Source organism: Ursus americanus, chromosome 21, assembly GCF_024610735.1.
Source record: "Ursus americanus isolate L20-20 chromosome 21, mUrsAme1.1.p, whole genome shotgun sequence".
NCBI classification, from domain to species: Eukaryota; Metazoa; Chordata; class Mammalia; order Carnivora; family Ursidae; genus Ursus; species Ursus americanus.
In genome coordinates this window covers 39,723,578-39,743,791 of record NC_142147.1, presented here as the reverse complement: position 1 = coordinate 39,743,791, position 20,214 = coordinate 39,723,578, and the positions used below count along the sequence as shown (strand labels likewise).

The 20,214-nt window shown below is 58.8% G+C and overlaps 1 protein-coding gene across 8 annotated transcripts; it reads right to left on the bottom strand.

The window, feature by feature from the left end:
• Positions 1-4,489: 4,489 nt before the first annotated feature.
• Positions 4,490-19,457, bottom strand: KCTD15 (potassium channel tetramerization domain containing 15). Of its 8 annotated transcripts, none has more exons than XM_045796179.2 (7): positions 19,302-19,457; positions 17,542-17,639; positions 15,856-15,948; positions 15,047-15,222; positions 9,949-10,093; positions 7,180-7,485; positions 4,490-5,954 (listed from the first exon to the last, which is right to left on the bottom strand). In XM_045796179.2, exons 3-7 carry the CDS (start codon positions 15,919-15,921, stop codon positions 5,796-5,798), a joined length of 852 nt encoding a protein of 283 aa, XP_045652135.1. In that variant the 5' UTR covers positions 15,922-15,948; positions 17,542-17,639; positions 19,302-19,457; the 3' UTR covers positions 4,490-5,795. The 8 variants fall into 8 exon arrangements, with proteins under 8 accessions (XP_045652135.1, XP_087726803.1, XP_045652137.1 ...); XM_087870677.1 differs by having other exon boundaries at positions 15,047-15,159; XM_045796181.2 differs by having other exon boundaries at positions 17,542-17,636.
• Positions 19,458-20,214: the final 757 nt, after the last annotated feature.

The window sequence follows — 20,214 nt, the reverse complement described above, 5'->3', positions numbered from 1 at the left end:
GGGGCTTGGGGGCAACGCTTGCTGGCCTGCCAGGCAGAGCTGCTGCAGTTTGGGGGGGGGGGGCGCTGCACGGGCATGGTCCCCTCTCCCCAACTTACACTCCCACTCACGCAGCTCCTACAGACCTGGGCTCCCCAACTCTAGGAAGAGCCTGCTGAAGCAAGGCCATCGGTGCCACCCAAAGGTGGCCAAGTTGGCGTCTGGCCCTACCCCAAGGCTCACCGGACACCTGTGATGAGAACCTGGAGAGCCCCGGATTCTCGGGCAGTTGCACAACCTCCCCCAATCATGCTCCGTAGACTGTGTGGCAACCGGGCGAGAATTCCAGGACCTTGCATATACTCGTACAAATCTGCCTTCCTGCTGTTTGGCTGCAGGGCGAGGCGTGTCTCTGTGGGCCCCGGGAAATGGGGGTGTGTTCGCGTCCAAGAGGGCGTGGCCCGCGTCCGGAGTGGGAGCCACCGCCCCGCCCTGCCGGGGCCGACTCCTCGCCCCAAACCACAGCTTCCTCGGGAGCCCTGGACCGGGTCCAGGACACAGAGGAGGAAGCTCTGGTGACATTGTAGACGCAGGCTTTGAGCAGCAGGCTTGGCCGGGAGCAGACCGAGCAGTTGGCAGGTGGCGCACCTCTGGCTGTCCGGCCAGGGACGCGGGGTGGGGGCCTCTGTTCCCCGGGGGAGGAGGGGCGAGGGGCCGGGCGGCACCGCGGGCATCCTCCCAGGCGCTTGGCTTGGGCGTCCCGGCCGCTCCCTGGCTCCGCCCCTGCTCTTTAAGATCGTCCGAGTCTGTGATGTCTGTGTGAGGAGGTCCTGGGAGTCAGGCCCTGGATGACCCAGCTGTTTCCGTCCCGAGCCATGGCTCTGGGGCGAGGAAGTGCATTGTCTAGCGTGGCCACCAGGCCCAGAGATGGCTGTCAGGACTGGCTGTTCGATGTAATGGAAATAAAGACAAAACTCCAAATGCAGCTGACCTCCGGCCCTCTCCTTTGTGTTTCCTCTGGGGAGTGTACCTGCCCCTGTCTCTGGGCCTCTCATTAGAATTCCAGAGAAGGCTTGTTCGCCATGGAGGGGCTAGCATTGAAGCCCGAGAGAGGTTGTTGGCTTTATGTGCAGATCGAGGAATTTGGGGGGCATCTGTGTTTGATGTCATGATAAACTCCAAAGCTATAATATGGAAAATTCTCTTCTAGATAACTTTACAGAGCCTCAAGTAAACAATGCTTGTGGAAAACAAATGTCTTCCCTCAGTCTCATGGGTTGTCTTGTCCCCAAGCACCCCCAGGGGCTGGTGCATGCTGGCCAGCAATCAATGGTGCCCAGCAGGTGGTAGATAAGATAAGGATCTTTGCAGTTAGCAGGGACCCTTTTGCTCTCTGATGTCCAAAGCCACAGCAGCCTCATAGGCCCACTCTTCAAGTCAAAGTTAGATGACCCTAAAATAGCACAAATACTGTCCAAGACATCCTTCCACTGGGGTAAGAGGGTAGGACTAGAAACCCAGGTGGCCTCTGTCCCTGTGAGTAAACAGCTATACCGACAGTCAGCCATGTCTGGCTACACATCCCCAGCAGTGCTCCCCACTCTGCCCGCAGCCCTGAGGTTTGAAAACTGCACCTTGGCTCAGGCAGGTACCTGGTTTGTCTGGCTCTGGGGTTTGGGGGAAGTGAGCTTCCATTCAGTGTTCCCGATAAGATCAGCCAGGGGCAGGGGTGGATTGGAGAGGCCCCCCAGGGGCTGGGGTTTCCCTTCCACTGAAAGCTCACCAAGAAATGCCCTTGGACTTACAGGGCCTTGAGGGCAGGGACTGAAGCCAGAGCTGTGAAGTCCAGGGAGAGTCTCTCATTAGCCTTTTCTGATCAACCTCACTGGGGTTGAATTTTGCTTGGGTCACTTTAGAACTGTCACTGCTAGTCTTGCTCCCGGCAGGAAGCTGCCCATCACTGCCACCAACACCTTTTTCTTTCTCTTGATCCAGAAAGGCCTACCTCATGGGTCTTGGTCTCCAGGCAAGGCAGGGCTTCTCTCCACATGGAGCCACCTCCTTTGGATGGGGATGGGTAAGCAAAGAGGGTTGGCCATGTCCTCATCACATTTGAGCCAAGACTAGCATTGTGTAGCTGTGTTGAATTTGTGGCCCATCCATCTTAAAGCCAATGGAAGTTATGGCCATCAAACTGGACATTAGTTTCTCCAACAACCCACATTAGCCCAGGTGTCAGGCTCAAGGCCAGGAGCTGTGCTGTCTGGCCAACAGTTGTCCTCTGTCTAGATCACCCATTAGGTTGAACCAAGAGTCCTGACTCTCACTGAAGATCTGCTGGCTGCTCCCATTTTTGTATGTCCCACCTTGTCACCGACTTAGTAGAAACTCCAATCTTGTGTGTCTTTGTGTCCTCCAGTGCCACTGTAGCTGTTTTCCTGTCTCTGGGGAGTCAAGAGGGAGGACAGGACCCAACGGGCTGGGGCCATCTTAGTAGATGGTCCATCTTCCCAGCGAACACAGGTCTGCCTCCTGAATGGGAAAAAGGGTGGCCCCCCAAACCTATGCTCATTAGGCTCTGCTGGGCTCAGCCAAATTAGTCTTTTCCTTGGTCAGGGGCTCAGTGGAGATCCTGTCCCCCACTGCTCATATCTGTGCTTCTCTGCCCATTTTCCAAATGTACTGGTTTGGTTCACACATATACACACACAAATACACACACACAGTCAGTATAGTGCAAAAGGCTGGGGGTTTGGGAGAGCTAAAGGAAGCCTATGCCTTCACTGCCCTCGTTCCCAGGTCTACCAGCATGGTGCACGCTAGGCTGCCTGGGGACCGTGCAGCTTAGGGCCCAGCTCTCCATGGCAGCTCCTCAGATCAGGTCAGGATTTGGGACTTGGGCTGATCGGGGTCCAATTCATTGGCCAAGCCAAGACCCAGGTGTGAGGAGTGGTGGTTTCAGAATCATTTAGACCAGAGTCCTTTCTTGTGGCTGCCTCTGTGGATTAGAAACAAAGCACTAGAGCTGCTTGTGTAATTTATAAAATAGCCTTTATTTATTCTAAGGAACACAGTCAAGTGGTAGCTTAAAAAAAAAAACAACAACACTTTTTAAAAGATATTTAGTGTTGTGACCTGGCTTCGAGCCCCGTGTGAGCAGGACAGTGGCAGAAGCCACGTGCTGTGGCTTGTCCGGTTCTCCCCTGCCCTGGCAGAGGTTGGACCGTGTTGGCAGAGTTCTCTCTCCGGTCGCTTATCATAAATAATCAGTTTTGAGGCTCATGAGGAACAGAAGAAACATTTACGCTGCTGGTATTTGATCAAAAGATTACTTACAATATAGTCATTCCAGAAGTATAAAAATGTTTTAAAGAAATCACTAATTTGTGCTGCTTATGGGGACTATATATATCAGAATTTTAGCATTACTAAGGGAGCATAGGATATCTCTACAGATTCAGAAATTTCCCAATTTATGTGAAATCGACTTCCTGATTTTACTTCATTAGCAAAGACATAGGAGTAACACTCAGTTAAGGTCGTTACTCTTTTCATTGTTGTTTTTTCAGCACAATGGTGTGTCAAAAAGAGAGTCTGCTCCCAAATGTTAGGGGATCTCCAGCAACCAGTAACCATCCTGGCTATCATACCAGAAAAATCCAAAAACGCACGCAGCACTGAGCTGTTTTCACAAGACTTCCTTTCTAATAAACACAACACTTTCTCCTCCTCTCAGACGTGAGCCTCAGATGCCAAAATGCAGATGTGCCAACCGTAGGCGCGTTGCTAAGCAGAGAAGGCCAGCAAGTCTGTCCGGCAAAGTAGATTGTACCGCGGATGGCGTCTGCTTTGTGGCCTCCGACGGGCTGAGGCTGTTCTGTGCTCCCGTCCTGCAGGCAGGTTGAAGCTGGTGCCCCTTACCGGGCATGTAAAAGGGTCCTCGTGGGTTAGAACATAAGGGCTTTGAGGAAAAATACAAAAAGACTCATTAACACGGGAGGCCTACCCCGGGGAAGAGGCACACTGAGGCCTTGTTCCGCGCTCTGGCGGCCTGCGCTTATGCTGAGGGCTGCGAGGGCTCCTGGCTGGCCCGAACCATGGATGGCCACCTTCTGCTGCTTTGTGGGGCGCTAAGAGGACGCCGACCTCAACCCAGAGCCAGGGAGGGAAAAATCTCAAGCATTTAAGACTTGGATCAAAAGCCCCTGGAGACCTTCTGTCTGCCTTCCCCCAGATCGCATCTGGTTCGGGGCTGTGACTCAGAATTCAGAATCTGTGCTCCCCAAAGGGGACAGGCAGGCACAGCAGAGAGGAAACACCCAAATGCAATAAATAACGGCCGTTCAGGACCCTGCCCCTCCCCCTCCCCCAGCTATGGCTGCGTGGCGCGGGGGGGGGGGGGGGTCCGCTGGTTCTCCCGGATGGCGGGGAACCCCGTCCCCAAACCACACCGCACCGCATGGCAGGAGGGATCCGGCTGCCGCTTCTGCACAGGACGGAGCCTGAGTCGTTCGCTTTAGAGCATCATTTATGGCATGAAGTAGGAACGTAATGTGTTTACACAAACACCCAATTATACATCAGCATCTTTACAATATTAAAGGAGTCATATACAAGTCTACAGGCATCGTACACAGCGCGGGGTCGGCTGGGGCGCCGCTCCGAGACTTCCCCACCCGGGTAGAGCCAGTGCGCACGGAAGGGGGACAGGGCCGGGGGTGTCCATCTCTGTGCCTGTCGTCTGGGAGGACTCCTCGGGCCGGTCCTTGTTGGAATCCGGAGCCCCAGGTACGCCTTGGGTCCCAGTCTCATCGGCAGGCTAGTGTTAACAGTTTAATTCAAATTCAGTGTGCATATTTGTGTGGGAAAATCGGAGCTGGGGACGGCTTCCTGAGCTGGGGACCCAGAGGATGCTGCTGACACATGGGCCCCTTCACCATGGGGCCCATTCCTGAGGTAAGGATGCGGTGTGGCCCCGTGGCTGGTCTGGATGGGGAGAGACTTATGCAGAAGCCCAGGTGTGAGGACGCTCAGACAGGACTGGAAGCCCCCAGGTAATTAGTAGGTCGGGCGACTCGCCAAGTGTGGCCTGCACCCTGGGTGGCAGCAAAGGGGAGGGTCTCAGATGGTTCCAGAGCCATCCATCCCCCACACCCACACAGCCCCCCTCCCGGCAGCCCTGCCCTCCTGGGGGCCCTGCTTCAGTTCCTATGGCATTGCCATTCTTGCGTCTGTCTCTGGAGCAGGGACTAGAAGTCTCCGAGCCCCACTCTGCGGGCACCCGGGCCCCAGCGCCCAGGAGCTCCTCTGCCGCGGGGGCGCGCTGCCCGTCCAGCGACGAACTGAGCACCAGATGAAGAAGCGTTTGTCCTTGTCGGCCTCTCTGGCTTGTGCGGTTAGTTCCTTCCATCTTAAATACTGTAGAAAAATAAGCCATCTGTGAAGCAAGGAGACCCAGCGGAGTCTGCCACGCGTGGAGAAGGATGGACGGCTCCTCGGGCGTGGGCCCGCTGGCCCCTGCTGACCCCGCCTCGGAGAAGGCCGCGCCGGGCTGGGGAGCCGAAGTGCCCAGAGAACTGTTCCAACCGCAGCATCTTTGGGTCACATCAACAGTCCTTCGGTGGGCGTGACTCCGGCACCCCAAGTTCTGTTGCCATGATACCTGGGGCTCCCCGGGCTGGCTTTGGACCCTCCAGCCCCACCCTCAGTCTCATGCCCACTGCTAAGCGGGCAGAGGCAGAACTTCCCAGCACTGTTTCCAGGTCCCTGGGGGGTCCCCAGGGCCAGATGGCCTCAGGTGGGCACTGAGGCAGGGCCTAGTCCAGGGGCTCCTGCTTTATCCGGACCGCAGTGGGCGTGGGCTGCGGTCGCCGCTCCTCGCGGCAGAGCACGTACTCGCTGAACTGGGAGGAGTCCACGCCACCCCCACAGGACGCAGCCACACTGAAACCCCTCTGGAACAGCCTCTCCAGGACCTGCCGCGGAAGAAAGAAGGGTCAGCAATGCCCCGCTGCAGAAGAGTTTGCCCGGCTTGGCCTTGCGGGCAGGTGGGCATTAGCCAGGGCAAGCTACCTTCTCCTGTTAAGATCTCACGAGAGAGACCGCCCTGCAGAACCACTATTTGAGTAACCGCAGGAGGGATGGGAGCAGCCAGACCCCGGGTCCCCTCGAGTGACCAAACCTGGGAAAGGCAACCCCACCCTGCTCCTCTCAGGGGTCCACAGCCTTGATCCAGAGGCAGAAAGAGACTTTGGGCCCCTTCTCTCTTCTCCACGGTGTAACCTGTCCCTCTCCCTCCAGACATGTGGTCCCAGCCCCCCTCCCCCACCTCACTGAGGCCTGACTCAATAATAGAGACCCTGCCCCTGGCCTCTGGGCAGCCACCTGCTTCCCTGAGCTGTGAGTCCCAGATGGTTTGAGGCCTGGGGGCTCATCAGCTCAAGGGAACTCGGGGTGGGGAGGAGGAGGAGCCCTCTTGGTGTCTGAGTCTCTACAGGCCTCCATGTCCACGTGGGTTGGTGCCTCTGTGAGGGGGCGGGTCCCATCACTGTGTCTGACACCTGTGTCAAACGAGTAGCAAGTTCTGACTGACAGCCTGTGGAATGTGTGCATGGGGGAGGGGGGGAGCACTCTCCCCCCACAATGGCCACTCTGCCCTAAGTCTGAAATAGGAATCTGCTCTTGGGTCTGGAAGAGCTGGTGCAGAACAGGCCCCATCCATCTGGGGCTCCCCAACTCTGAGACCCATCTGAGGAAGGCCAGCTCAGAACGGCTCTGGGCAGCCGTCTGTGTGCCTGTGGCCGTGGGTCAGCAGGGTGAGCAAGGGGGCTCCAGGCCACCTTCGCTCAGCCTCTGACCTGCCCCCTCCTATGGCCTGGGTTTAATTTGAATCGAAAGGCAGACTCTGGGTGTCAAATGAAGCACACTTTGTTGAAAATACTCTGGGCCATTTTTATAGAACATCCTTTTGGAAAAAAAAAAAAAAAAGCACAGATCAATTTTTTTAAGTCCATCCCCCAGGCGCCATCATTTAATTATGAGCGGGACATAAATTATGCATCGACACATTGTTGCCTTTTCTGTAAGATGGCACGGGAGGGCTTCACCGTTTCAGGGACCGCGCCTCCCTCCACCTAGCCCCGCTGCCGGAGGGCCAGGGGGAGCCAGGGGTGAGGCGGGCGGGGCGGGCGCAACCCTCACCTGCACGGAGTTGAGCCGGCAGTAGCCGTTGAGCGGGAAGCGGATGACGTGCGTGGGGTCCTGGTTCCAGCCGGCGTTGACAGAGTTGCACATGACGTCCCCGGTCTCGGGGAAGACCTCCTCGATGAGGGCCTTCTCGCCACTGAGCGCAATCCGCTCACCCAAGTCCGGCGTGACCCGCACCACCAGGCAGTCACAGGCACGGCTGCGGCGGCGCTGCTCCTGCTCCTGCTGCCAGCGCTCCAGCTCCCGCACCATGGGCTGCAGCTGGTAGTACCGCGCCTCCTCGTACAGCAGGCTGAAGTCCTGTGGGCATGCGCAGACCGGATGGCTGCAGGTGCGGGCAGCTCTTTCCGACTCCGGCCCCCCACGTGCCCTGCCCCATGCAATTCCGTAGAGCTGCGACCCCCACGGCTCAGTGTGGACTGGGATGGTTGTACCCACTGTACAGATGGGGAGAATGAGGCTCAGGTGAATGTGTACAAGCCTGGGAGTCTAGCCTTAACCCAAACAGCAGCTGGCGCGCACCTTTGCCAGATAACCTTGTGCTCTTCCAATGGGCCTCAAGTCCCTGGAGCAGAGAGGGGCCTCTGGAAAGACCTAGGGGGCTGGACTAGTGGAGCCTGAGGGCTGTGCCTATGCCTGGGGACCTGCTGCCTTCTTAGAATCCCAGAGAGGAGAGGCTGGGCCAGGCACAGGGCAGCAGCATCCTCATTGCAGGGCCTGGGGCTGGCGGGGGGTGGGGGTGGGGAGCTCAAAGCCCAGCAGGGAGGCAAAGCAGACCTGCCTGGGTGGGATTTTTTGGCATGCTATCTACCAGCCCTAAGGCCTCTGATGGTCAATAACTGACCTTCTCAGAGCCTCAGTTTCCCTGTCTATAAAGTGGACATAAACACCCAGCTCAGAGAAGGGGCTGGGGTCTAAGGGACGACAAAATCTGCCAAGTGCCAGGCCCATCCTGCCCTAGCAGGCAGGCTGAGGAGGTGTCTGGGAGTGGGAAGCCCACCTCCAGGCAGCCCACTCCCAGGCTGGGATGCTTACACCAACTGTCCCCCAAACACATGCACACCCATATTTGCCCTGGCCCTGAGTAGCTTAGGACCCAGGACTTGGGCCACTCATTGGGGCTGAGCTCAAGGGTGGCTGGTGAGCCTGAGAATCCCTGGCGAAGAAGCAAGGAGACCCAACCCCCAAAGCAGGGCCCACCCCACAGGCCCTCAGTGTCTTCCACCTGCTGGCACCAGCCTCTGGAACCACTCGGAGGGAAGCCCAAGTTCTAGCTCCTATCCGGGCCTGCCGTCTATCAGGGACCCATCCTGTCCCTCCACTGGGGTTCCTCAGGGCTCCATCCTGGGCATCTGCTCTCATCCACTCCCGAGGTTTTAAATGATATCCGCACACATTTTTCCTTATAGTGCAGAACATCTCCGCCCAATGCCCCCCCCCCCCCCCGCCAATTCCATGCAGGAGTGAGGTGCAACGCTCCCTCCAGCCTGTTCCACCCCTGGGCCTCCATGCATCCACTCAGGACCCAAGCCAAAGGCCAGGAGGCAGCCTCAAGGCTCCCCATAGCCCCCACCGATCCACACTACAGCCTTCTGTGGCCAGTTCCTAAACAGAAATCTAATCTGCCGCTTTGCTCTATCTTTGCTGCCTCCCACCTGGACCAAGGCCTTCAGGAAACCTCCCTCGGCCTCCTGCTCCCCCCCCCCCCAACCCTTACTGCACCCTTCCCCACACAGCAGCCAGGGCTGTCCTTCTGACTGGCAAACCTGATGGTCATTCCCTGCTCACAACCCTTCCATTGCATTCTGGGTAAAATGCCAAATGCTGAGGCCCCCACCAAGGTCCCACCTCAAACGGCAGCTTCCTTTCCCCTCCCCCTTCATACAGCCTCAGGCTGACACCTTCTCTCTGGTTCTGGAAGGGTTCAAGCTTCTTGCCACCCTGCCCCCTCATCAAGGTGCTCACACTTGTCTGCCCCTCTTCCTCCCTCACCCGGAGAAGCATCCTTCCCTCCAAACCCCCTGGGGCTGGATTCTCCATGGTTCCCCTTCACCACACTCTCTACTTCTAAGGAACATTTGTCCCCCCAGGGAATCCATACATGCTGTTGTACAACACTAGCTTTCTCACTAGATTGTAAGCGCTAAGGGGACAGGACCCACGTCTGCCCACGTTTCACTGTCTCTGGCCTGTCTTTCGTTGTTGGCATACAGTATCAGTTGCATGGAGGACAAAACAGCCCCAGGGCCCCTGGGCCTCTGGGTGCAGGAAGGAAGGAAGGACATCTGCTGGCTCGAGCCAGGCCTGAGCTTCCTTCCTCGGGGATCCCCGGTGCCGCGGAGGGGCCCAGCACGGAGGCAGGCCTCTTGGAACCAGGTCGGCTGCCCTGGACAGGCTCGCCCCGGGACCTGGGGGTAACCTTTTGTTTAAAAGGTCTTTGGTTTGGATCAGGGTTTCCCTGCAAGCTGCCAACAAGGAACACGTAGGAAGCTCTAACTCCCATAACTATGGCACACGACTGTCCTTCAACGCGGCAAACGAAACGGGGTAAGTGCCGCCGCTTGATTGTTGTTACACCCTGATAAATAAGCTAAAAATGTGAGAAAACAAAATTAGTTTAGAAAAACTGATTTAGCCCTCGGCTTCATCGGTTAACTTTTTATGGTTGCCATGACGACCATGGGTCCATTTATTAAGTCACAGCGTCCCCTGTGTAACGCCACCGCACACACAGCGCAGGGGAGCTGCCGGCTGCAGACTTACCTTGAAGTCATCCGGGAGCAGCAGTTTGGACGTCCGCAGGAAGCTCAGGACATAGCGGAAAATCTCCCCATCCCGGTCGATGAAGTAATGTTGCTTCAGACTGTCCAGGACGATGGGCTCGGTGCCATTGAAGAGGCGGCTTATTCTGGGAAAGAGGGAGAGTGGGGTATTTGACGCAAGGCCAGGCCTCCGGGCCTGCCCCCTTCCCCCTGCAGGGGCAAGGGGCCTGACGTGCGTCACCCTGGGACTGTGCCAGGCACCACAGACGTCTGCACACACCGTGGGCCGTCAGGACACAGCCAGACAGGCCACCAGCACGTGCTCCGTACCCGGCCGACACTCACAAGTCCCAGCCAGAGAGAGACACACCTGGCGGCTCGCACCCGCCCACCGACACGTTCCAGGCCTGGAAAACTAGAGCGAGACCCAGACAGAGCAGCTTCCTTGCCTCACGCACACGAACCCTTGCCAGGCAGACCCACCCCGAAAACTCCTACCAGCCATCAGATACCCCAGCCCACGGCCCCACGCCCAGTGAACACATGTAGACCGGGCAAGGCTGTCTTGGGTCACACCCACCTCACCCGCCCCACGTGAATGGGATGCACTTGGGCGACAGGCCCAGGATCACATGGTCCCCTCCCTTGCAACACACGAATCACAGGCAGACCGAGACACACCCAGGCAGAGGCCATTCCAGCCAACACGAACCACCCAGAGACACCACTCTGTATGCTCGACAGATTAGACAAACCACACACAGCCACTCGGGGGGCCCAAGGGGAGGAAGAGAGGCAGGCAGGCGGGCAGCACACGCTCACACGCTCAACAGTGTGCTTGCACACGAGCTGCGGTGTAAACATGTACACACACACCTCGGTCTATGTACATACACGCACTCGGTATGTACCCATACGCCTGTGCGTGCACACACAGAAACAGGTGTGCACACACAAACAGGTGTGCACACACACAGAAACAGGTGTGCACCCTGGCAGGAGACAGGTCGCCCGTCTCACGGCAACACAGGACTTTCGGGAAGCTTGCAGGGAGCCCCTGCCTGTCCCCGTCCACTCCAGGGAGGAGGGCTGGGGCCTCTCTAATGCCCAGGGCAGCCGGCCCTATTTGGCTAAGTTTCCTGCTGACCCCAGGCCTGGCTGTGGACAGTTAGGAGCCCCAAAGAGGGCTGGGGACAGCCAAGAGTTGGACTCAGGAACAGGTGGGAGTTTGGCAGGGTCCCCTCAGGGGACCTCCAGAATCCCTTCAGCAGGCACGGCACCTACCAGCAAAACCCTGCCACAGTGACAGCATGTGTGCACAGCCCGGGAGAGCGGTGGCCCCGGCCTGGGACAGCTGGTGCCCAAGGCTCCCGACTCACCACCTGTGCCAGCGAGGACCCTCCAGGGAGGCTCCCCTCTCCACCAACAGCCCAGTCCTCTGTGCGCCCCAGATCCCCGCTCCTAAGGCCCTGCCCTGCCTTGCCATTGTGAGCCAGGGCACACGAGCTGGGCAGAAGCTGAGGGGTGAGAATCCCCAAAGCGTCTCTCAGGGCCTCCCGTTTGCACTGTCCTCCACTCTGCTGGCCTGGCACACTCAAGGCACTGGCCGTGAGGGCCTGCCCAGGTGTGCAGTAGCCATGCACTCACCTCTTCTCACTCTGCGCACATGGCCGAGCCCCGGTCCCAGCAGGGCCGTGTAGAGGGCAAGGCTGCCTCATGGATAGGCGTGAGCAGCCCAGAGCCTAGGATGAGGTGTGGAGAGGCCCGGGCCTGTGGAACCAGTACTGCAGTCACCCGGATACGACTCATCTCAGGACTCCGAAGGCCACTGAGCCCTCTCAACTTCCCAGGCCTGGGGACCACAGCCGCTGCTGGGAGGCCTTGTGGGTTCCAAGGTCTAGTCCAGCTGCCAAAGACCCCAAGGCCTAGCCTCAGTGGAGCTTGGACATTCAGATGTCAGAACGAGGGCCATCCAGGACCCCAGAGGCAGACGGGACTGAGCAAGGCTGCCTGGTCCCATGAGCTGTCCTCACCAGACAGCAGAGGGCCCACACATGGCACTGGTAGGAAGAAGGAAGAACCATATCCACAAGCAAGCCGGCCAGACCAAAGCCTCAGCCTCCCTGTGGAACTTTCTCCACCCTTCCTGGTTGAGCTCAAACACTCTGCAGCAATGTTCTAGGACTGGCTATGTTGCCAGTCTCTCTGATGCCAGGGCTGGGTTCCACACCATCCCATTGGTCTAGGGCCCCCACATTCCAGGGCTGGCTAGGCTCTAGGCTGTCTTATTGGTCCAAGGCTAGAAGGTTCTCAATCGGCCTTATTTTAAGACTGTTTCTAGCTATTACCATCAGTGTCCCTTCGAAGAACAAAGGCTTTTCATGCTCTCGGGGTCTGAGGCTACCAAGGATGTGAGTAGGTTGAGGACAGCGTAGGACAATTGCCACAAAAGGACCCCCCTCCACCAGCAGGGTCTTGAGAGCCAGCTCCTTCCCTGGGTCACCCTCTGACAGAGGTTGCAGGGTTCGGAAGTCCTTCATTGAATAATCTGGCCAGTTCTGACCCCAGCTGACAGAGGTCGTCTTTTTTTTAAAGCTTTGGCTCCAATTTCCTGCATGTTTCAGGGGAAGGTTTTATTTGTTCTGGAGCTCCTGGCTTAATTTGCTGCTTCCCACAGCCAGCACGGACACCAGCTTGGGACTGTGACGGCAGCAGCTAATGGATGTCCGGCAGCCCTGGGCCGCCGTGCTCTGCTCTTTCTGGGTGCGGGCTAATGGCGGCTTCTGGGCCAGCCAGTGGCGGCACCTGCTCCCTGTTGTCGGAGCCAACAGCCCTGAGGAGCCAAGAACCAGAAGCAAGGGCATAGTCCTGTGGGCTCAGGGACCCGCGGCTATGGGGCACCAGCCCCCTGGTCTCACGGCACTGCCAGGCAGGACTTGCCTGATACCCAGGCCCCCCTGGGGTGATCTCAGTACCCTTACTTCTCCCTCTCTTGGTGACTCATACATCAGTGCCACTGGGTGAGGGATTGGTATTGGTTTCCAGGATTGGTGAAAAAATGTTTTTTAATTTTAATGATTCACTTAAAGAAGGACGAGAGCGATCTGAGGGGCTCTTGCCAGCACAGCTGTCCAACCCACTTTCCAAGCCCGGCCTGACCCACTGTTGCCTGACTCTCCTACGGGTCACGCTACCCCTTGGCCTCTAGGCCAAAGCTTCAGGCCCAGGGAGCAGCTCTCCCCTGAGCCAGAAGCCATCCAGGCAAGAAAGACAGATTCATCTCAGAGCCCCGGCCCCGGGGAAAGAATGCAGACCGCCACCCCCTCTGGGCACATCCTGCTGCCGAGGGTCCCACATGCCAGATCACGGGGCCACAGGGGCCTCCGTCCCCCCAGTGAGAGGGGCTGCCCGAGCGCAGAGCAGGAGGACGGGCAAGGAGGAGCCGCACCGTGGGTGGGGAAGGGGTGCGGAGAGGGCTGGCCCCTGCCCTTGCTGATCCCAGGCAGCAGCCTGAAGACGAGAATGAGGCAGCCATTCCCCGCAGGCCTGAGCTGTGATTACTCTAGAAAGGCAAGTGTCTGATTTCAAGAAACACTCTTCAGAGAGGTTGTGGGCAAGGGTTTTATGAATTTCACTCACAAACGTCGTCAGCCGATTAAGGGATGATCTATCTCAAACAACTCGGGAATGCCGCAGAAGGCAAAATTGAAATTAAATAAGCAGAATCCATCTCCCATCCTAGACAGAGCTCCGCAAGCGAGCGCGCAGGCCGGCACTGCTGGTGTGGCCTCGTGGCTGCTGCCCCCTCAAGGCCCCGGGTTCACAAGCGCCCCAGGCCTAGCCTCTGTTGGGCTGAGGGAATGGAGTCCCCACTGCCACCTGTGCCCTGGACTCCCCAGCTTCGCACTGGACGCTATACCCACCTCCAGCACTGGCTCCTCGAGAGAGCCTTCCTGCCCCTGCGGTGGCTCCACCCCGGCCCTCCTCAAGGTGCCACGCACTCGGAAGCCTCGGCGCTGAGCCACCGCACCGGCGACAAGGCCGACTGACAAGAAAGCTTCCCAGAGATGATCCCTCGGTGTCTGGGGGATTAATTAACTCCTCTCTTTTTTTTTTAAATGTATAAAACAAGGGCGATACCCTGCAGCCTTGGCCCTCCTGCTGCTCAGCCCTCCATGGTGGCTGTCTCGCCGTGCCAGAAGCAAGCAGTCATGGGCTCTGCGAGCCGCACGCTGTGTCACCTCCAGGAGATGTTCAGAGACCCATTCCTGCTCCTGTCAGCCCTGCTGCTATGCCAACAGGAAACCAGGTCTGCCCCCGGGAGGGTCATGCCCAAGTGGCAGGAGCTGGGGAGCCGGCGGCGCCGAGCACCTGCCACAAATGGGCCCAAGGAGCTCCAGGGAGCTGGGCAGACAGCAAGGTGCCCTGCTGGGAGGCTCCTGGTCACAGACAATTCGACTGCGGACGGGGGTATGAGGCTCATGTTTATCCACAGCCCCGGATGTGTCTGAACATCCTGGAATTCCTACCTAGTCACCCCCCGGCCCCGCCCAAGGGACCCTGCTGCTACCCCTCAGGGTCTAGCAGGGGCCGCTCAAACAGACAACGATGGCAAATTGCAACTCCCACTCCTCCCTCCCCTTATGTACTTAACCGAGGGTTGGAGTAGGAAATAGGATTCAGTACTTCTCTCCAACACCATCCCAAGGAGTACACAGCGTGGCTCACAAATGATCCTCTGCAAAGGCCAGACCTGAGTCTCAGTCCAGAGGAACCCAAAGGTGCCTGAGATTCCCCAGCCAGCTGCTGGCCAGTTTCAGGTGGGGCTGGCTCTGAATGAGGGGCTTCTGCCGGTGGGTCAGAAGCTCCACCCGGCACTTTTGATGCCACCAACACAGGATCACAAGTCCTTGTATAAAAGCATCTTTCGAGATGCAGTCTTGGCCTCCGGAACCCTAGTGCCCCAGGTCTGGGAGAGCAGGTGGGCCCTGGAGAGCCTGCCTGTTGGCTGGCAGAGGAGACAGACCCCACTGGCAGCAGGCGGCCGATGCTGCCAGGAGCCATGGTACGCCTGGTGCCACGTGGGGCTTGGCTCTTACCTGGAGTCGGGGTACTTGGTGAGCGTGGCCAGGCTGCTGGTGTACATGTGGCCTCCCACGTCGATGTGCACAGGCGCGTTGGACTTGGTGAGCTGGGCTGGCAGCGGGATGCCCTGGGCAGCCAGGGGAGACACGGGCGACCGGGTAAGAGATAACCGGGACATGCTTCCTCCCTCCTGGAGATGGAGACAAGGCGAGAACAAGAGTTTCTCCACGACAGAGCCGTGCACTCCCTTTATTGCCAATGTGATCACAGATCTAATCAGATCACTTCTGCCTGTGCCTGATCACATATTCAGCTGACAAATTATGGCCACCACTGTAATTAAGTGTATTTGCATCATTTTCTTCAAAGTACCAGAGGGAAAAAAGAAAGATGCTTATTAGCAATAAGAAATCAAGAAAAAAAATTTTCAAGGTGTCAGCCTCCAGGGGCATAAAACAAACTGCAAAATTCTAATTAAAGGTCGCGGGCTTATGTGTTAGATGTGAAATATCCCCTGACAAACGAATCACCAATTTGTGAATTGGGATTCAGGGGTTTTTGCAAGTTTGTCTCAGTAACGAGACACCTCTAAATTAGTGACTTCCTCAGCACCTAAGGCGTTGAGTTTTATACATGTAGTAAATTTCACATCAAATTAAGAGCATTTTTGTTTCAAAAAATACATAATCGTACAGCCAGTCAACAGCCATCCCATGAATGTGGTGGCTGTGAGGACGGGCGGCCGGTGAGCAGGCAGGCGCTGGGGAAAAGGGCAAAGAGGGGGCCACCGGCCGCTGCCCCAGCCCACCCTGCTGGCTCTCACCGCAGTGCCGGCGCTGCCGTGGGCGTGAAGCGAGGACCCGCTCGGCCGCTCCTTGCGGTGAGGCATCTAGGCTTCCATCACTGCCCAGAGTATCTGTGGGGAGCACCGACAAAACCACAGGGCTTTTACTCCTCAGGAGTCGTGGGTGCCCGGTCGCCCAGAGTCAAAGATGCCTGGAATCATCCTTTCCGCCTGTGCTCTCTGGGACCCCCACACCACACAGCCCTCTCTAGATTCCACCCGCCACTACCCTGTCCCCATGTTCCAAAGCCGTAAAAGCTCTCTCACACACACACACACACACACACACACACACACACACACACACAAAATCACGCGCGCGCGCGCACACACACACTCTCACACACGTGTTTTCTGGGCAGCCCCATGTCTGCTAATTCGGTTAATGACAGTGCTGAAGCATATGCTCACCATTATTGCCCCAAAATGTTTCAGAACAAATCTGATTTTCCTGGTATTTTGGTTCAGAGCCGCGTTACCAAGCGTGTCTCCTCTTGCATCAGCAGAGAACCCCGTGGACCACAGCCCAGGGAGGATCCCCCACCCTCCATGGGCTGGGGAGCCCGGGACCTCTCTGAAAACCGTCTCCACCGTGGTTAAGATGCAGTCTGTGGATGGCCTGACACAGAGCAGCCTCGTTTGGCAGAAGCCAGGGGAAGAGCCAAAGTCATGCAGGAAGCCACCTCCTCCCTAGGGCTCCTGAGAGAGGAAACTTGTCTTTGTTTGCCTAGCCTGCACCTCTGCAGTTTGTCCCCAGACCCACAGTATGGTCTTGTCTGTGCCTAATGTATTCCAGATCCCCTCGGGAATCACCCCCCCACCAGGCATTAGAGAGCTGGCCAGAAGGGAACAGTCAGCAGCTCAGCAAATGGACCCTCTCTCCTGGTCCTCCCCAGTCACTCAGCAACCTTCCTCTATGCCAACGACCACCTGAACCCTAGGACACTGCATGAAGGAGGGGTGGAGGTCTAGGCAGCCCCTTGCATGGACTTGAGGCTGTCTCCTGGGGCACAGTGAACACCCACACCCAGCCACCCACCCCACACACGCTGGCTCCCGCAAGCCTACCCTGGACTTATCTCTTACAGGTTTGACTTATGTCTTGAAATTCAACCTCCAATTTTAAAACATGGACCAAGGTCCAATGAGCATCATCAATCCTGCCAATTGAAGTAAGGTTCCTCTCCCAGGATTTGTTCTGCCCTCGTGTCCTAGAAAGTTCCCTGACACGAAACTGGGATTGGGGGGGGGGGTTTGCTACTAGACAGTGATATTTAATTTATACTCTCACTGGGGTTTACTCAGGGTCTGCTGCTTGTGACATTCCTGACTTCTGGCCAGCTCAGAAAAGCCAAGCAGGTCACTTATCTCAAGGAAGTTCTTTGAGACCAAAACAGATCTCAGGATGGGTGATCCTGCCCTGGGAAGCTCTGCTGGGGGAGGAGTCAGAAGGAAAGCCACACTGAGGATAAACTGTGCTGGAAGGAATTCCGATGGAAATTCTATCAAAGCGGACTGCGCAATGTTTTCCCAACTACCAGGAACGCGACTCAAGTGACATTTAACACCAAGTACCCATCACAAAAGCTCTTCAGTCCAATTGTCATCCAAGCCTCTTTTCCACCACAAGCGCAACCTGATGTTCACAGCAAACCAGAAACTCACCATTGGAAGCCCCAGGCTTTACGCCTCGACCAGAACCTCCAGGGCTGCCTCGGGCAAACGCATCTGTGCAGGACAACGACCTTTCCCGGACACCACTGCTGCGGTCAGAAGCACAAAAGTGGGTGGCAGTAAGACACAAGTTCAGTCCTTCAACACCACCAGCAAACCCCCGACCCCACGACCCAGCCCCAGCGCGCAGCGGCCGTCCCGAGGCTCGCCCAAACCGCCTGTTGCAGGGGCCTCCGCGGTGTGGTGTGCTCCGGGGCCTGCGGGATTCAAAACTGGCTAGGTACTGACCTGCTTCTCGGAGCTGCGGTGGGAGCCCCGGGTCCCGTGCCCGCCCGCCGCCGCCGCCGCCGAGCCCCGCCCGCCCGAGCAGAGGGAAGCGAGCAGAATGCCACGCTCATTTACACACAAAATGATTTTGTGTCCCATTGTGCTCGCAGTTGTTCAGCTCTCTGGGGGTGATTAAACTGGCTGAGCTGCGGCAGCTTGAGACGATTTCACTAAATCGCTTCTTCGTGAAGTCGCTTCTTTGCTAAGCTGTTATTTTAACCATAAAAGGTAAACAGAAGGCGCCTCCCGAGCTCCCTTCAGCTCTGCGCCCTGGGCGCCAGCCGCGGGCTAGAGTGCCAGGGGCCTGCAGAATGGTCCGGGGGGTGGGGGTGGCGGGAGTGGGCCCGGAGGGGGGCGAGCGTGCCACCTGGTGCGCGCCAGCCCCGCCGCAGAGCCCGCCGGCCGGTGTGAACTTCGGGGCGGCCAGAGCCGGCTGGGCCAAGGCCGGCGGCGCCGCGGGGCGGGGGTGGCCGCGGAACCCGAAGTGCCTGGCAGGGCGGGGAGGGGTGTGCGGCGGGGGCGGGGCGGAGGACAAAGTTAAATCAAGAGGCAGACACTTAGAGACCACAGATGGGAAGCTCGCCTAATTAAGGACGTAAAAGCGCTTTTGTTCTCAAAGTTTATTGTTGCCGGGATTTAAAAAAAATTAATTGAAACTAATGCTGTTATTCACTCGTGCAGTTAAATTCCTTCATGCACATTTGAGACACGGAGTGAAAACTTGAAGCTTATCTTTCTGCAGTCGAGGTGGGGGGCGCGGGAGGACGGAAAGGCGTTTGGGCTACGGGAGAGGGGCGTTTGCGAGTGTGTGCCCCGTGCGCGCGTCCAGGTCAGGGAGGACCCGCGGGCAGCCCCAGCCGGAGGCGACCACCGCGTCTCCGTGCGGCGCGCTGGGCCCCCGACCCCGTGCACCTGGGACCACTACCAGCTCGCCCGCCCCTCCCGCCCCGTCTCGGACGCGGGGGGTGGGCGTCAGAGGACGCACATCTGTCCCGTTAGAGACTTTTTCTGATTTGGGCGCCAAGCCGGGCCCTATGCGCCCCAAAGCCCCAGCTGCGTGAGCCCGGTTCTGACCCCGGAAACTCGCTGGCCCTGCAGGGCGCTCGGCCCTGCACTGAGGCCCGAGTGCCGGGACCTGCAACACCCCCCCACATCCCGCCCCGCGCGGCCGGAAGCTCCGCGCCCGCCCGCGTGGGGAGGGTCCACCCGGGGCCAGGGCCAGCCCACGTGGGCAATCCCCCCCTCCCGCGCCAGGCCTTTGTGCTGGGTGCCCCCGCGCCGCCAGCCCCCGCCGCCCGGCACCGGGACAAAGCAGCCGCCCCCACCCAGGTCCGAACCCCAGCCGAGCGACTTTCTCGGTATCGCCGCCACTTTGGGGACAGGGGTGCGCGGCGCTGAGCGGTGGCCGTCCGCGCGGGGCTTACCTCGGAGCCGGAGCGGCGGATCGGGCTCGGGCGCAGCCCCCGCCCCCCGCAGCCGCCGGTCTCGGGCGCCGGGCGCAGCCTCGCCGCCTATGCTCGCTGCGCGGGTCGCTCCGGTCTCGTCCTGGAGTTACTTTCTCTCTCGCCCCCAACCCTCCCCCCACCCACCCCTCCCGCCCCGGCCCCCGCTTCGCGCGGCCCCTCGCGGCGCGGCGCGCCGGGGCCTCCCCTCCCCGCCCTCCCCTCGCCTCCTCCCCTCCTCGCGGCCGCCGCCGCCGCCACCGCCGCCTCCGCCTCCTCTTCGCGCCGCTCTCCGGCTGCCCTCCCGCCGCTCCCACCTCCTCTCCTCCCTCCTCTCTCTCCAGCGGCCTTCCCTGATTGCTGGCGAGAAAATCAGCCCCCCACCCCAGTCCGTAGCCCGCGCCCCGTCGCGGCCGAGCCCCGACGCAAAGGGCAGCGATCCGGCTCCAAATTACCCAGCGCGGCGAGCGCGAGCGGGAGCGCGCGGCGACTCCTGGCTCGGGGCTCGGCTGCGCCGCGGGGCAGAGGATTAGAGTCGCAATTAGCTCCGCGCGCCCGCGCCTGCCGCGCTCGGCGACAAAAATGCGCTGTTTCCCCTCCTTTCGCCGGGCGATCCCCACCCGCCTCTCCCGGAGCCTGCGCCTTCCCGCCGGGGCCTCCGCCAGGACCCTCCCGGGAGCGGTGCGTCCGGGCCCCCGCGCCCTCCGCCGCCCAGCCCCCCGCCCCCCGCCGGCCGGCCACGCGGCGCCCGGGCCTCCTCCGGGCTCGGGAGGGGGCGGGGGAGAAGCTGATTTTAATCATTGTCATTTCATCTGATGTAATATTTCCCCGGGCGCTTTCAGCTGGGCATAAATTTTCGGCTCCCAAATAAGTAACACAGGGCACGTTTCTCACA